General features: G+C 52.6%; 5 protein-coding genes across 5 annotated transcripts; 3 read left to right on the forward strand and 2 right to left on the reverse strand.

Moving 5' to 3' along the window:
- Positions 1-91: 91 nt before the first annotated feature.
- On the forward strand, positions 92-1,912 carry ACET3X_002688 (uncharacterized protein; the record flags this gene model as incomplete). Its single annotated transcript, XM_069449458.1, has 1 exon — positions 92-1,912. The coding sequence occupies one exon, from the start codon at positions 92-94 to the stop codon at positions 1,910-1,912; it is 1,821 nt and encodes a 606-aa protein (XP_069309235.1).
- A 923-nt stretch (positions 1,913-2,835) lies between these two features.
- ACET3X_002689 (uncharacterized protein) lies at positions 2,836-4,383 on the reverse strand (the record flags this gene model as incomplete). Its single annotated transcript, XM_069449459.1, has 2 exons — positions 2,836-3,398; positions 3,552-4,383. 2 exons carry the CDS (start codon positions 4,381-4,383, stop codon positions 2,836-2,838), a joined length of 1,395 nt encoding a protein of 464 aa, XP_069309236.1.
- Positions 4,384-4,923: 540 nt separating this feature from the next.
- On the forward strand, positions 4,924-6,618 carry ACET3X_002690 (uncharacterized protein; the record flags this gene model as incomplete). The annotated part of the gene is made up of 2 exons (XM_069449460.1): positions 4,924-5,090; positions 5,139-6,618. 2 exons carry the CDS (start codon positions 4,924-4,926, stop codon positions 6,616-6,618), a joined length of 1,647 nt encoding a protein of 548 aa, XP_069309237.1.
- A 648-nt stretch (positions 6,619-7,266) lies between these two features.
- Positions 7,267-10,662, reverse strand: ACET3X_002691 (uncharacterized protein; the record flags this gene model as incomplete). The annotated part of the gene is made up of 2 exons (XM_069449461.1): positions 7,267-8,216; positions 8,271-10,662. 2 exons carry the CDS (start codon positions 10,660-10,662, stop codon positions 7,267-7,269), a joined length of 3,342 nt encoding a protein of 1,113 aa, XP_069309238.1.
- Positions 10,663-12,594: 1,932 nt separating this feature from the next.
- Positions 12,595-15,903, forward strand: ACET3X_002692 (uncharacterized protein; the record flags this gene model as incomplete). The annotated part of the gene is made up of 1 exon (XM_069449462.1): positions 12,595-15,903. One exon carries the CDS (start codon positions 12,595-12,597, stop codon positions 15,901-15,903), a length of 3,309 nt encoding a protein of 1,102 aa, XP_069309239.1.
- Between the last annotated feature and the right edge of the window lie 51 nt (positions 15,904-15,954).

A 15,954-nucleotide genomic window follows, 5' to 3' on the forward strand; every position in this document is an offset into this window, starting at 1 on the left:
CAACGTCACAACGAGCCAAAAAAACATCAGGATCGCCTGTATTTTACCATCTTGGAACAGCCATCTATCAAGCTAGAAAGACATTGATGCAATGTTCGCAAACCTCCAGATACGACCTGCACCCGCCAAGACTCGACGCCGCAAGCCTAGCTTATCCATCCGTGCTGGCGTCGCAAAGCGCAGGGTTTCAACTGTGTCGGCCGTGAGTGCCAGCAACGTGCCTTCGATGAGCTTCATGGAGGGGTTGTTTGGCGATGAGTTTCCCGAAGCCTTTGGGGGCGGGGCTCAGAACAAGAAGACCATCACAGACTTGCCGGCAGAGCTCCTCGAAATCGTATGCGAACACATCTCCAAGCTCGACATTAAGCGATTGCGGCTCGCGAGCAAGCACTTTGCGTCCAGCGTGTATCTTCGCATAGATCGCATCTACGTCTCGCCCAATCGAGCGAATCTGGACTATCTACATCAAATTCTGGCCCATCCTACGTACCCTGGCCGTGTGCGCGAGATTGTCTGGGACGATGCTTTGCTCAGGGAGTATTCGACGTTGGAGGGATTCCGTGCCGCAATCATCGCCGACGAAAGAGAGACTACCAGATCCATTGAACGTCGACTTGAGGAAGCCATGGAGATCTATGGTGATGGAAATCCCGAATACCAGTCGTTGGAGATGGGAGACCTGCTACAAGATGGTCGATTGACTGAGCCTGGAAAGGAGATCCTGCTGCGATATGACGATATGTTCTCAAGAGATGTCCTGGCTAGGAACGCCGCAATGATGAGCATTGAAGATAGCTATGCGTTGTATCAGGAATTGTATCGCCAAGAACAGGAGCTCATGGAACAGGGAATCGATGCGATGGCACTGCACCAAGCCTTAGCTGGCTTTCCAAATGCAAGGAGAATGACGATAACGACTGATGTCTGGCCAGCATGGAATATCATGCCTCGATACAACACCCCCTATCATCGCGCGTTGCCTCTAGGTTTTCGCAAACCACCCGTCTGGCCATGGCTTCGATCCTTTGAGGAAGCAGAGGGTATGTATAAGATGTGGCATCCTCGTGCTACCGATCCGCCCAAGACTGGGAAACCCGTGCCAGAAGGACACAGAAATTACAATGTTGTGGTATCCGCCATACTCGCCATGTCAGATCCGCACATCGAGGAGTTCATTGTCGAATCCGAACACCAGGCAAGATTGTATCATCACTGCGACCTCACTGAATCTTCACGCAACTACCAGCTCACGAAACAAATGTTCCAACGGACTCGCTTGAAGCACTTGAAAATGACTTTCAGTCCTCCAAATGACTATCTCATGAGCCCAGAAGGCTTGACCAATCTCAAAACGCTGCTGGAAGAACTACAGCACCTCGAGCATCTCGATCTCGGCATCAACGACAGCCGTTCAGGCCGGACTTGGCGCTTCTTCTTACGATTCAATCCCATCCCCGAGACTATGCGATTGCGCTTGCGGAGTCTCACCCTGCGGAATGTGAAGCTGTCAGAGGAAGATCTCAGCAACATGTTTACCACGTCGCCAGCCTTGCAGCACGTTACATTCCACGATTGTTTCCAGCGTATGCGTCCAGGATGTGAATGGCCGTTCCTCTTCAGGCAACTACGAGAGTACTACCACGGCCAAGTCAACATTAGCAAACCGAGTTTTACGGTCGTAGCACCGCTGGGTCGTGAATACTCGCAGCTGGTGGATGAGGAGGTGGACGCGTTTTTGTATGGCGACGGAGACGCAGAATGTCCGTTTGTAAATTTGCCACCGAGACCGGGGGCAAACGCTCTCAAACCGTATATGGGATGGAAGGTCTGGAACAGAGACTGGAGCGTAAGAGAGCGGTTGGCTGAGATGGCTGAGAGAGCGGAAATGCAAGAATGCGGTGAAGAGATGTAGTGGGATGGTTGGAACTTGACACATGTCGAGTGTAGGCTGGAAGTCGAAAATGGTTGTCACAGGGACGACATTGGTTTTCACATCAGTGGTTGGTGCGCTGTGCAAGTATCTCGAGATTTCTACGGCGTATTGGCAAGAGATATCCACGCTGATTGAGCCCAGCGGTTGTACCCTTACAGGAACACACACGTGGTGAGATTATGGGCTCACGCTGTATCGAGTTGGACTAAGTCTCTTCGTACACATGGTCCACATTCTGGAAACCATGTTCATCGCAAGTTCATTGGATACTTCCAAGGTATCGCCTCGAACTGGGCGTGGTAAAAGGGACGGTGGCTTACGGAGATGAGAGTATGCAGTGGAATGGGGTGGCCGGATTAAGATTCCAGTGATCCAGCAATGATGAGGAGAATGAAAGAAGAGTTTGAAGTATCTGCTGCGAGACGGCTGTCCACTCATTTGGTATAGCCGTCCGATCTATGCTAGTTGATTCGACTGGACATTTGTTTACACGCATACAAGAGTAGCACGGAGAAGCTCGGTTTACAACTTGCGCGTATTACTCAGAGCATGTCCTGAAGCTATACGTAGTAGTCTAGGAATAAATTGAGTAGAAAAGTGGCAATGCATATCTTTGGAGTAGAGTTTTGGTGTTCGGGTACAAACTTCTAGGGTCGTTGCGAAAGCCGGATGCAATGATGAAGACAACATCATTCACAGTACTACAGAGACATACCTTGAGAGGACAGATAACCTTGCCTTGAACATAGATCCTTTGAAAGATTTCTATCACTCAGAGCTTATGTATAGCCTCCAATCTCCACTGCGACTCCAATCCCTATAAACGCCTTCAATGTCAATGTATCTTCCCCCAATTTCTTCGTTTCCCCTCTTTCATACTGTCCAATCCAAGTCAGAAACTCCTAGTTGACCAGACCCTCAACAGCTTCCGGCCATTTACCCAAAATCATGGCGTTCCCTGGCGTCGCTCCTGGTAGCGGACTGAGCAGCTTGACCTTCTTCTTGGCCTCATCCACGTCCGCGACGTAAATGTACCCCCTGATACTACTGTCACGAATGACAGCCTGTGGATCATTCGGACTGGCTGTAGTAATAGCCAACAGCTGATTCTGCATTGCCTCGGACGGTGTAACCTTTTCAAAAATCTGTCGCTCGACAGTCATGCCGTATTCGTCCATTCCGCCGTTTACGTCTTCTTCGATGACGCGGAAGATGTTGAGGTCGGCAGCGTCGGCCGTCTGGCTGCTAGGAGCTAGTGTCTCGTCGCCTTTGCCGAAGAAGTATTCTTTGATTTGGGCGTGGCGGAGGGCTTCCATGTATTCTTCGCTTCGGTCGACACAGCCGCCAGACTTGTCGAGACGGATGACAAAGACGGATTCGGAAGGATCGCCGCCGGTGCGGGCTGAGAATTTGCGGGAGAGGTCGGAGTAGAGGCGTTCGGAGCCGAGGGTTATGAGGACGTTGACTGGAGTGGTGTCAGTCGCATGATCTAACTGTGTTGGTACATACAATTGATTGCCTATCTTCCAAGAGGTTGAATTATGCAACTGTGTACTTGTGGGCATGGGCAATGCTGGAAGGGAAGCGGCAGAAGTAGTATTCAAGACATCACACGTACTAGAGAACTCAGAGACAATATGTTCTATGTTGTCGTAGACGCCATTCCTCCCTTGACTGATGGCGCCTGAGCTATCAATGATGAAGCCAGCCTGCTTGCTGAGCTTGTCCTCCTCCAATCTACTTGTGACAGCAAGTGCCATGCGCGTCACCAACGGCTTGAACACCCTGCCCTCCTCTGGGTCTTTAAGACCGTAGTGGTATACCAGTGGCATCTTCACTGGGATAGGGCTGGGCCCTGAGATTGGACTGCTACCCCAGCCCTCTTCAATGTCTACGATGGACGAGTATACAGCTGCCGAGAAGGAGCCGGGCACACTGAGCATACCCTGGCGCGGATCCAGATTTATGACCATTGGCTGCCTGTCAGTCTTGACAGCATAGGACGTGAGGGTTTTGACGAGCGACGTCTTGCCTGAGTTCTCTGGCCCTACGACAAGGACTCTTGGGCCCATCTCGACACTGCCGCTAGCGATGCTCTTGTCGCGCAAGTTTTCTAGGGCAAAGTGTAGGTTTGCACAACTCATCATGGGCGTCTCTTCAGCGACATAGTCCGACTCGACCTCTCCGCCAATGTCGAGCTTGCAGCCGTGCCATGTGAAGATGGCGCCCTTTGTGCCCTGGAAGGTGTATGTGGTGGAGGGTGCCAACTCGGTGCCGAAGAACTCTGCGGTGCCCGACTGCAGCTTGATTGTGAGTGTTCGGGAGAAGGATACCTCGAAGCGGTATTCGGTGTTGGCGGCGAGGTCTTGTGTTCGCGTGGCCGTTGGAGCAGGGCCGTTTTGCGTCTCTGTAGGCTGCGAGGCCAGGTTGAGGCCTGGTAGGGAGATCATATTGGAGATGACAATAAAGAGGAAGCTGACGCTCTATTAGTCGAACGCGACAAAAGGTGAGGATCTTGTATTTTGGGTCGGTCGAGGTTCTGTCGGCTCGCGCGACTTGAGTGTGATTGTTTATCGCGTTTCTAGAATTGTGAAAGTTGGCGGGGCAAGTCAGTTGATAGTCTTGGAGTGTGAAAGTCGCGGCGCTATGGCATCGAGGAAGCGTGGTGGAACTGAGGCTGAAGCTCGGGCCCTGCGGACTTAGCACGAGCTTATTGGCGGAGGTGACGGGGGGTGCTTCCCCATCAAAGCCACCCGATCAGTCGCGAAGTCATCACTCTATATTGCAATTAAACCTTAACATCCTTCCGTCTTGCTTCTCACAACACGAACATCGAGTCGTGTCAAGTCATGTGCAGCATTCTCGGCTGAGAGCCTTTCTATTCGCGCCACGTCTACATTGGTCTTGCTTGATTCTCGATAACTGTTGCGCATCGGGCTTGTCGGATTCTCAAGAACTTGACGTGATACTCTGGACTTGTTCGATATACTATGAGGTCGCCCTTGTCATCCTTGTCCTTGGGGGCTCTGCTTACTCTGCCGTCGGTCCTCGCTGGACTGATCGACGCTGGAGAGCAAGAGCCTCTGAGACCGCCCATCGACCCGCTCAAGTACAAGGCGGCATGTCCGGACTACAAGAACTATGCCATGCGACCACAGTACGAGACTCCTATGTGAGAAACAACACATGCTGATTCATGCGACAGCCCACCGTATAGTACGGGTCCCATGGAACTACCCTTCCAACGACCATCCAAGTACTGCCGAACCTTCGAATCGCCTCTCGTCGAAAAGGTCATTGATGACATGAACGAGAAGATTGTCGACAAGGACCTCGCTCGTCTGTTCGAAAACGCCTTCCCCAACACATTGGACACAACGGTACGCTGGCACGTCGACGGGACTGTCAAGCCCAAGTCCTCGAGACGGAACTGGGACCCAGCAGCATGGAAGGGGGTGCAAAGCTTCATCGTTACAGGAGATATCAACGCCGAGTGGTTACGCGATTCTACAAATCAACTAGCACAGTATCAGCTGCTAGCCAAGAAAGACAAGGACATATACCAGCTCATCTTAGGAGCCATCAACACACAGGCCGAGTATGTCATCGGCTCGCCCTACTGCAATGCCTTCCAGCCCCCTCCGCCGAGTGGCCTGAAGCCAACCTTCCAAGGCGACGGCGACACCGTACATCCAGATTACGAACAGTCATTCGTCTTCGAATGCAAGTACGAACTCGATTCGCTTGCGCATTTCCTCTCCTTGTCGAACCAATTCCACAACCACACCGACTCCACAGAGTTCATCAACGCCCGCTGGCTCCTCGCCCTCGACACGCTGCTCAGCGTGCTCGAGCAACAGTCGAAGCCCACGTTCAACGAGGAGACCGGCGCATACCAGGGCAACGAATACACATGGCAGCGCCAAACCAACATCGGCACCGAAACACTCAGCTTAAGCGGTCTCGGCAACCCGCTCAATGGCGGCACAGGACTCGTCCGCTCTGCCTTTCGTCCCAGCGACGATGCCACGATCCTTGGCTTCTTCATTCCCGCAAACGCCATGATCGCCGTGGAACTCCTGCGCACGGCTGCCATTCTCAAGAAAGCTGGAAAGAAACACATCGCAACACAAGTACAGACTTGGGGCGAGACAATCCAAAAGGGTGTGTGGGAACACGGCGTAGTCACGCACAAGAAATATGGCGAGGTTTTTGCCTTTGAAGTCGACGGCTACGGGTCTTCCATCTTGATGGACGATGCTAATCTGCCCTCTTTACTCGCTCTACCTCTCCTCGGTTTCACAGATGCAGACAACAAAATCTACAAGAATACCCGTAAGATGATACTCGAAAAGAACGGTAACCCGTATTACCTCACTGGCTCCGACTTTTCGGGCATTGGCGGCCCCCACGTTGGTGTGCGAAATGCTTGGCCCATGGCTGTCCTTGTGCAGGCCATGACTTCAGATGACGACGAGGAAATCATGACATGTCTGTCTGCGGTCAAGAACGTGAGTAGCTTGGGCCTGATACATGAGAGTGTAAATGTGCAGTCTGCGAGGTCGTACACGCGGAGTTGGTTTGCGTGGGCGAATTCAGTCTTTGCGCAGACTATCTTGGATTTGGCGCAAAGGAAGCCGCATTTGCTCTTTGGCAAAGGAGTTGAGGCGTATACTGTTGGTTAAGTGGAATTCAAAGATGACGTGGGTCACTGATTACTGTTGTATCAAAGGGAACATTGGATACTTTTTGAAATAGACTCTACCTATGCATGCTACAATCACTTGTATTAGGGGCTTGAATACAGACGAAAATCCTAGAAGCCTATAATGCTGTTAGTCTTCGCTGCAGAGTCGAGTATTCATGAGCTGTTGGATCTGATCACTGTTCCAACATCCTGCTTCCCACTATCACAGCGTCATAAAGGCAGCCTGTGAGACATCCAACGAGCAATGTGAAACGATTTCATTAGAGCCGCTTATATCACAAAAGTTCCTTCCTTGCCATCTAAGTATCCCCATCCTATCTACGTCAAAAATCCAGCCAAATGCATCCCACCCGTACCAAAACGCTCCAGACCTAATGGGTATCCAAAGAAACCAAAGTAAAATAAAGCAAAGAAGGTAAACAGGCGATTAAACAATGTACAAAAACAACGAGGTAATTAGTATGAGGGGGTATTTCAGGTCGTGTCCATCGCCAAAACAAGATGAAGAACAAAAACCGCTTGCTTTCAAAAAAGAAGTCAAGACCGTCGCACGTTATCCAAACAAACAAAAAACAAGTGTCATCTGGGTCGAGAGGCTCCAGCGTTCGTCGTGTTGCGTATGGGCTCAGCCGGTGAAGCTTATTTGGCTTTTCAACTTTTCTGTCGTTCTCCTCCTCGAAACAGAGCGCTGGTCGCCTGCTCCTCTTCCTTGGGCAAGGTTCGTCCAGTCTTCCCAGTCGGAAGCCATCTCTGTGAGCACATTACCCATGACCTGTGCACTGGCCATGAGTCCGTGTTGCTCGCCCTCTAGAATTCGCACTTCGCACTTGCGCATCAGCTTGCCGAGCCATCGGACGTTGTCGACCGGTACACGCGAGTCTTTGGACCCGTGGTGGATGACAACGGGTCTATTGATGTCTTCGTAGCGGAACCCAATAGATTGCTTAGTCTCAAGACAAACGATGAGGTCAGTTGCGGGGTTTGCGTTTGCTGTTGCGCGGTCCCAGATGGCGAAAGTAAGGCGTTCGTCAAAAGCGCGCTGGCGTTCGAGCTCGGCCATACTGAGCATTTCCTGCATGCGTTGTGATTCTTCACTATTGGGGTCTGGGTTCGACAAGGTCAGCGTGCTTGCATTCGGCAAGACTTGATCCATCATCATCATCGACTGTCGGTGGGTGTCCTTCAGAGATGGGCGGGTGGCTGATTGCTGTGGTGGCACTGGCGAAGGGGCCATGCTTTTCCGTCTAGTCTTGGGCGAGGTCTTGGGTCCGGTACGCTGGAGGCTGGCGCTGGTTGCGCTGAGAAAGGTAGAGTTTGCAACCTTGAGTAAAGACGGGGGTAAAGCGCGAAGGAATCGCTGCGATCGCGGAAGTTGCTGGGTAGGTGGTGAATCCTGGCTGATGCCAATGGGTGCCATTTGTGATGGCGGTATCCAAGGCGCAAGAAGGTGTACGCGGCCACGGATATGTTGTGGCATTCGTAAAGATGTTGCTAATGCGTAGACGGCACCGGCAGAGTGCGCGAGCATGGAAAACTTGTTAATCTTTAAAGACTGGCATATCACGAGTACATCATCTAGTCCATGTTAGCTGAGAATCTCTCTTGCCATGGTGGAGAGAATGTTCATACCAGGCCAGCTGAGAGGCGTCCCGGTCGGATCCGATTGGCTGCCTCCAATACCAGGACGGTCTGGTGTGATCAAACGCAGCTTCAAAGTCGCAGCGAGCTGATCGTAAAATGCCATCACATATCTAGTCAATCCCATGCCAACGCAGACAAAGACAGCGAAGCCATTGGGGTCACCGACTTCTGAGAATGAAATGAGTCTCCCAGTCTGTGGATGCCGGATCTTCTGTGAGAGACGTGGTGATTCCAGGTATTGGTGCACGTCCAGGTCGATAGAATCCAGACTTGCAGGTCGCTCCTCGATTATCGGGTGTGGTGGACTTTGCACTGCGGCTGCTCTGGATTTTTCCTCCTTCCGATCGATTTTGTCATTGTGCTCCTTTTCTGCCTTTGCTGGCAGATCGGGGTGCGACCACCTCTTGCTGCTGCTTGTGCGTTTGCGTTGTAGCTGCATGCTGTGGGACCCGAGCGGAGGAGAAACGACGTGCATTGAGCGGTGTCGAGTGATGGGCTCTTCGCTGGCCGCTCGAGAGGGGGGTGACAGTCTGCTGGGTGAATCCTCGGTTACACTCGAGGAGTGTTTGTGTTTTGAAGACTTGGTCATGACGATTGAGCTAGTCGCCGCTCGACGCCCAAGCGCAGATCTCCCGCCGACAGCCAGTAGTGAGTTTGCTCGTCGGGGGACAGAAGATTCGCTACTTGATTTGGTTGTCCTTGAGATGATGCTTGCTGCACCAGGCGATCTCGACTGCCGAGGGTCTAGTATGGTTGGCGTCGGCGCAGACTCGTCCAGACTCTGCAGCGCAAGCGTGTAATCGATCGGAAGTGGGCTAAGTTCATCCCCGTCGTTCAGAGTCAGACTTCGGTGCCGCGAGTGGCGCAGGCTGCGTGGTTGTAGTGGTAGCGAGAGGTTAGGCCTGTCACCTTCTGCTTTTTCGGCCGGCTTGTCCATCGGCCTTTCCGCTAGCTTCTCGGCCGCTAGAGCGGTTTCTTGTGATATTCCAAGCACTCTATGCGCCTTTGTCGAGTTCTGCACCCTCCTTTCGTCCTCTGACACGCTTGAAACCGACGAGATGGGCGACGACTCGGGACGAGGTATAGATGAAACGCGAGGTACCCTGGGTGGAGTCGCCCCTTCATGTGCATCTACGGGCATCTTTCCGGCTAGTTTATCTCTCCGCAATTTCTGGTCTCTGAGTTCTCGGATTCTTTGAGCGACCTCATTTTCCTCCTGTTCCAGTTCTTCAAGGATCTTCTTCTTCCTCTGCGCCTCGGGATCCATCTTTTCCTCGTCTTCGGGGACCATGTCGGTCTTGCGAGACTTTGGACGGCTCTTCTCGCTCGGTCGGCGCTTCTTGGTCTTGCGCGCGGGGCTGCCTGTGTGCTTCAGGGATGACCCGCGTTCGGGGATGAGTCCGTTGTCTGAGGGGCTTTCGAGATGAGGAGCATCCACTAAGTTCAGGCGCAGTCGTCGTGGACTGTTGTTCCTGCTGGGATGTTGCTGGGCAAATCTCGACGACTCGGCCACAGTCTCGAGTGAGCGGTGTTCGTCTTTGGCGGAGGAGGGCTCTTCGCTGATCGTGTCCTCGTAAGGGAAGAGATGGTGGGCGATCTTCTTCGAAGGGGAGCCAGTGGGGATGTCGTCGAAGTTGTGTACGGTCACGCGCTTGCGTTCGGTCTCCTTTTGTCGCAGCCGCTCGCGCGAGCTCATGTACATCAGGCTCTTGTGCGCTTTGACGCTTCTCTTGCTCTCTGCCGACGACCTCGCGCTGCCGACTGACTGGCGGGGCACGCCTGCCTCGACGCTGATGTTGCCAAAACTGCTCCCTGACCGGTTCGAGTGGGTAGACTGTAGGGAGCACGAGCTGCCGCCGCTTCGTCCGATGTAGCTGCTGAGCGAATGCGCTTTGCTTGGTTTCTTGGGCGCGGTAAGGGGCGAGAGGCCGGATGGCGGCTTGGAGGTGCGGATGACGGGCGGCTCGCATGCGTCGTCGGAGTAGACGTCGTTCTGGTCTCTTATTGAATTGTGGTAGCTTCCATGGTCCACCGAAACTCCATCGTGTCCGGCGAGCGAGTTCTTCTCCGAATGGGTGCGCACGCTGGGCGCGGCAGAGGCGGACAGGCCGTTGTCGTAGCCGACGAGCAGATTCTCGAAGTGGTTATGCGCGGGAATGGATATGGCGGACAGCTGGTCGATCAGGGACGAAATGACCTGGGGCGATGCGGCCGTGGTACGTATATAATTTGGCGTGCGCTTGCTTGGTCGGGCGTCCGCTGTTTTGACAGACGACGGGAGAGAGTCGCGCCTTCGCGACTTCAGACTCTGGGTCGCCGGGGTCCCGGTGGCTGCACCTGTGTCGGCGGGGGAGGCACGAAGGGGCTGCTGGGAATCCATTTCTGCGCCGCGTGCTGCACGAGAGCAGGCCGTAATCCAGATTGGTATGCCGTCTATGTCACCGTGTCTGGAATGCTGCAGAGTTGATCACCAGTGCATGATTGGCATGCAGAGTCCCCGGGTCCGGTAACCATGCGCGTCTTATTGCAGCCAGCGCGTGTGATTAGCCAAGAGAGACTCCAAAACTGTAAAGACGTTGAGAGGGCGCCAGAAACTCTGGAAAGACACCAGGAAGACAAAGATCCGCCGAAGAGATGGGACGCCTGTGTTTAATTGCACATCGGGCAGCGGGCGCCCGAGGCGAATTGAACCTCCTCAGGGATACGCGATGCCGTGGTTTGCAGCGGCAGGGGCCACGTGCTAGGCTCAGTTGAGCCCCCTCGTGAACTCTAAGCCCGCGCATATCATCTTTCCCTATACCCACAAGAAACGCCTCTTGTCAACATCCCGCGTTTCCTCGCCTGCCTCTGTTTATTTGTCCATTTGTCACTGGGAAACCTCCCGCCAATCATCTCGTTTTGCACCCGCCATGCGCGACCGTCTGCTTGGACATGCACGCCCATTCAGCTGCAGCTCCTCATGCACACGCACATCTTGACTCGTGCTTACTCATGCATGTCCTCAAAAACAGCCGATCACCATTGGCTTTGGCCATGTCCCGGAGCGTCTTCATTACCTATGTTTATGTTGTTCCTTCATGCTCATGCTGTTCACCACACAATTATCGCCCCTCCTGTAAGCTGGGACTGTCGGAGAATAACGCACACGCCACGTAATCTATCTAAGACCCGGGAGCAGCCGAATATCTGCTAGGTTACCCTCCGTCATCAGCGGATGTTGATTCCGAGCATCCTTGCTCCTCGAACGTTAAAGAAAACTTGAGCGTTGTTGCGCCGCGACAAACACTGACTCATGTACGAGTCGCGTCACGTAGCATCATCACACAAAGAGGTGGCCCGAGTTGTCAGTCCTCCTAAGACCGCATTGACACGCACGTCTAAGCAAATGAGCGGATTCCGTATTACATACACTTCGTTGCAGCGGCTTTAGATGAGTGCTGACTGACCCAGGCTCACCAGGTGCTCCGTCGGCCTCCCAGCTTTATGTCTGTGAGGCAACCTTCTTTCGTTGAGCCGACTTTCTCTTTTGCACAATGATAACGCACACGACGCTGACGAGTATAGCGGATAATGATAACATGGCTCCGATGATGACGAAGACGTAGGATCTGTCGCGCTCCATGCCTTCCAAGGTTTGAAGACGACGCTGTCAGCAAAGTGAGTTCAAGAGAGATGATGGATATGCTGCGAAATTAACATGGGTTTCCTTGACTTAAGTAGCGAGCTTATTTCGTTTGAAGGTGAATAGTTTCTACCGGCGCGTTGGCTAATCTGTCATGTTACATGACAGCGTGAGGCGTTCGCTGGTTTGTTCGATGCTACCTACAAGACTATGACGAGAGCACTAGAGTCTGCCTGCAAGCCCAACATGACAGGTTGCTGGCAGATCACGCATTCTGTAATCGTGCCTATAGCCGTTCAACTGTGGTAATAATCCCCTCGCTCCGCTCATGTTTCTGGAAGTTGTAGTTTGGAGTCACTAGCGAGCTGCTATTTATACTGACGTACGCCAAGCACTGATATGTCCAAGTGGGGCTCCGACCAGGAAGCTACAGCGCCTGTGCCCATTCGGCTCGCAACACGTCCCCGTCCAGGGAACTAAACATCCTTCTTTTTGTAGCTTCTCTTGTACCTTTGCTTTTTGAAACAACGTGAAAAAGGAAGCACTACGTCCGAGCTAGTGGTTGTCTTGTGTCATCCGCACGCGCCCACACCGACCTCGGGAGCTTCCGACAACCACGTTATGGCCGCGTGACAAGCTCCATCTTCTCGCATTCATTCATGAACCCTATCTCAACAACTAACCCCCACCATGGAGAGATCAAAGTCAAGGCTGAGTTCTCCAGAACGAGCTAATTCTGTGGCGTCAAGGGCTACAGCATCCCGTACCAGCAGTCAGGAAAAGTTAGACGATATTGAAAAGGCATCGACTGCTGTCGGCAGCCCAGAAACCTCTCCACTTGAGCACGATAGCACATTCAAGCCCGAAGCGGATCTTGGCAAGCTCCCTGGTCACGGAAAACCACGCAGAGAGTCAGAATCCACCAAGTTTGGCGGTGAAGAAGAGAATCCAAATGTCAACGTATCGTTTCACAGACCATCCACTCCGTCCACTGTTCACAAACTCAAGGGCTCTACATACCAAAATGTCGGCGAAAGCGGAATCAAGAGAATGCACAAATTCTCCCTCTACGAAACTAGTACCCGCTTCTACCTTATCGGTGCCGACATCACAGACAGGCAGTTTCGTGTGCTGAAGATTGACCGGACTGCCGCGCCTGGGCACTTGAACATCTTTGAAGATGATATAGTGTACAATCGGCGAGAGATGCATCAGCTTCTGGACACCATAGCTGATGGGAACAAGGCCACAGGAGGTATGAAGTTGAAGTGCAGCACTTGGGGTCTGTTGGGCTTCATTCGATTCACGGAGGCGTATTACATGCTTCTGATATCGAAGAGGTCACAGGTAGCAATGCTAGGCGGCCATTACGTTTACCAAGTCGACGGTACAGACATGGTTCCACTGACAACTGGATCAACATCAAGGTACCAAAAAGATCGCAATCCGGAAGAGGCAAAATTCCTCTCTATCCTCAACAACATGGACCTCACACGATCCTTTTACTTTAGCTATTCCTACAACGTGACGAGAAGCTTACAACAAAACATTATTCATCAACGCAGTGCGCTCAGTGAAGGCATCTCCAACCCCGAACGCGATTTCCAAGACATGTTTGTCTGGAACCACCATCTCCTGAACCCTGCACGGGATGCATTGAAGAATGTGTACGACTGGTGTCACCCGGTTATACATGGGTATGTGGACCAGTCTTCGCTGGATGTGTTTGGGCGACGGGTGTACCTTACCATAATTGCTCGGCGGTCGAGGTACTTTGCGGGTGCTCGCTTCCTCAAGCGCGGAACGAACGACCTCGGATATGTCGCCAATGACGTTGAGACAGAACAGATTGTGTCTGAGCAGACGACCACGTCTTTTCATGCCCCTGGACCACGACTGTACGCGAATCCGTCCTACACATCCTACGTCCAGCACCGTGGCAGCATACCGCTATACTGGACTCAAGACAATACTGGTGTAACGCCAAAGCCCGACATCGACCTGAACCTTGTGGATCCTTTCTACAGCGCGGCGGGGCTACACTTTGACAATTTGTTTGAGCGATATGGTGCTCCTGTATACGTCCTCAACCTCATCAAGGCGCGAGAGCGAACCCCAAGAGAATCCAAGTTGCTCTATGAGTACAAGCACGCCATCGACTACCTCAATCAGTCTCTGCCGGCTGACAAAAAGATAATCTATGAAGCGTTCGACATGTCAAGGGCGGCCAAGACGAGAGGTCAAGATGTCATTGGCACTCTGGAGAATCTGGCTGAGAAGGTTCTGCGCAAGACAGGGTTCTTTCGCAACGGCGACAACGAATTCGATACGCCTCAAGTTCAAAACGGAGTGGCGCGAACCAACTGCATCGACTGCCTGGACAGAACCAACGCTGCTCAATTTGTCATTGGGAAGCGAGCACTAGGTCGACAGCTGCAAGCGCTGGGTGTCATATCTGGCAACACAGTAGAGTACGACTCTGACTGTGTCGAGCTCTTCACTCAGATGTTCCACGGACACGGCGATACTATTGCGATACAGTATGGTGGCTCCCATCTGGTCAATACGATGGCTACGTACCGGAAGATCAACCAATGGCAGAGTAGTTCACGCGATATGGTTGAGAGCTTCAAGCGCTACTACCACAACTCATTCCTCGACTCCCAGCGTCAAGAGGCCTACAACCTATTCTTAGGCAACTACACCTACCGTCAAGGCCAACCAATGTTATGGGATTTATCAACCGACTATTACCTTCACCACCAAGACCCGAGAGCATTTCTTGAACGCACACGACGGGATTATGTTCATTGGTACACACTTTCGCATCTTCAACAGCGCAGGTTACCACCCTCAGTCATGCCAGTTCGGCCGACCGAGGAATCGGCATTTGACTTCATCAGCTTCCGCGATGACTACTGGCTCGAATACTACAGACCATTAGCTATCTCTTCGTATCTCAAGATCTTCGCCTTTCGTCTAGCTAAGCCACGACCAGGTCGTGACAGCCGCGATGGGACATTTCCAACTCGCAAGGAAAACATGTCGCCGTTCGTTCCTCGCACTAAGCAGCAAGATCAGGATGTGCAAGGAAGAGACGGAAAGAAAGGTCCTCGGAAAGGCGTTACTATACTTGATCCATCCAGCGAGACAGAGGGAAAACCAGATCATGTCCCAAGTAATCGCAGGAGAAATCTGAATCTTAGCATTGATTCATCCGTCCGACATTCGATCCTCCGAGACTCGCACTTTGAGACACATCCACCAGCCCCGCCACCGTCAGCATATCAGTCTCTAGCCAATTCAACGTCGACGTCGACTGGCCTCTCATCTACAATCAAGCCCGGCTTCAAGCCAGCCGACAAAGCCCTAGTCCACCAGTGGACACTGACGCAATTCTACGAAAACAGCATGAATCCATCTGTATCCCACAGCGAAGAGGAAGAATACGCCCGCTATATCGAGCATCCACTCAACCTACCCCTTGTAGTCAGCAGCGAAATGCCCAGTGCTGACGACCCCAGCGCCATGGAATTCTACGACTACCTCTCCATGACCGAAGGCAGCATCCCCGCACCAAAGGACTTTGACGAAGACGGCGTTCAAATCACGCTCTCTGATCTACCCCGCCTAGACACAGATCTCTCGGCCCACCACTCGTACGCCCGCCCCATGACCTCGCAGTCAGTAAGCACACCCTTTTCCCACGCGCCCTCGTACTCGTACCCGCAAACGTACAATCTACACCCACACATCTACTCTGATGTGCAGCAGCCGCCCCCACCACCACAGTCTACGGGCAGCAAGTTCCAGACGCCAGAAGAGGATATTGCAGAGTTTGAAGAATTCTTGCGCGTCAAGGAGAACCCGTTGGATGTAGAGGAGGAGGATACGGCGAAGAAGAGGTATAAGGCGTATAGACAGTGGCTGAGGGGCAAGAGTTTCTTTAAGCAGAGCAAGGTTGATCCTGAGTGGCAGGCACAGTTACCGGTAAGGTAGAGGGGGAAGGAAATGGGGGGCTCAGGGTATCATGTGCATTTGTTTCTGGCT

This window comes from Alternaria dauci, chromosome 2 (genome assembly GCF_042100115.1).
Source record: "Alternaria dauci strain A2016 chromosome 2, whole genome shotgun sequence".
NCBI classification, from domain to species: Eukaryota; Fungi; Ascomycota; class Dothideomycetes; order Pleosporales; family Pleosporaceae; genus Alternaria; species Alternaria dauci.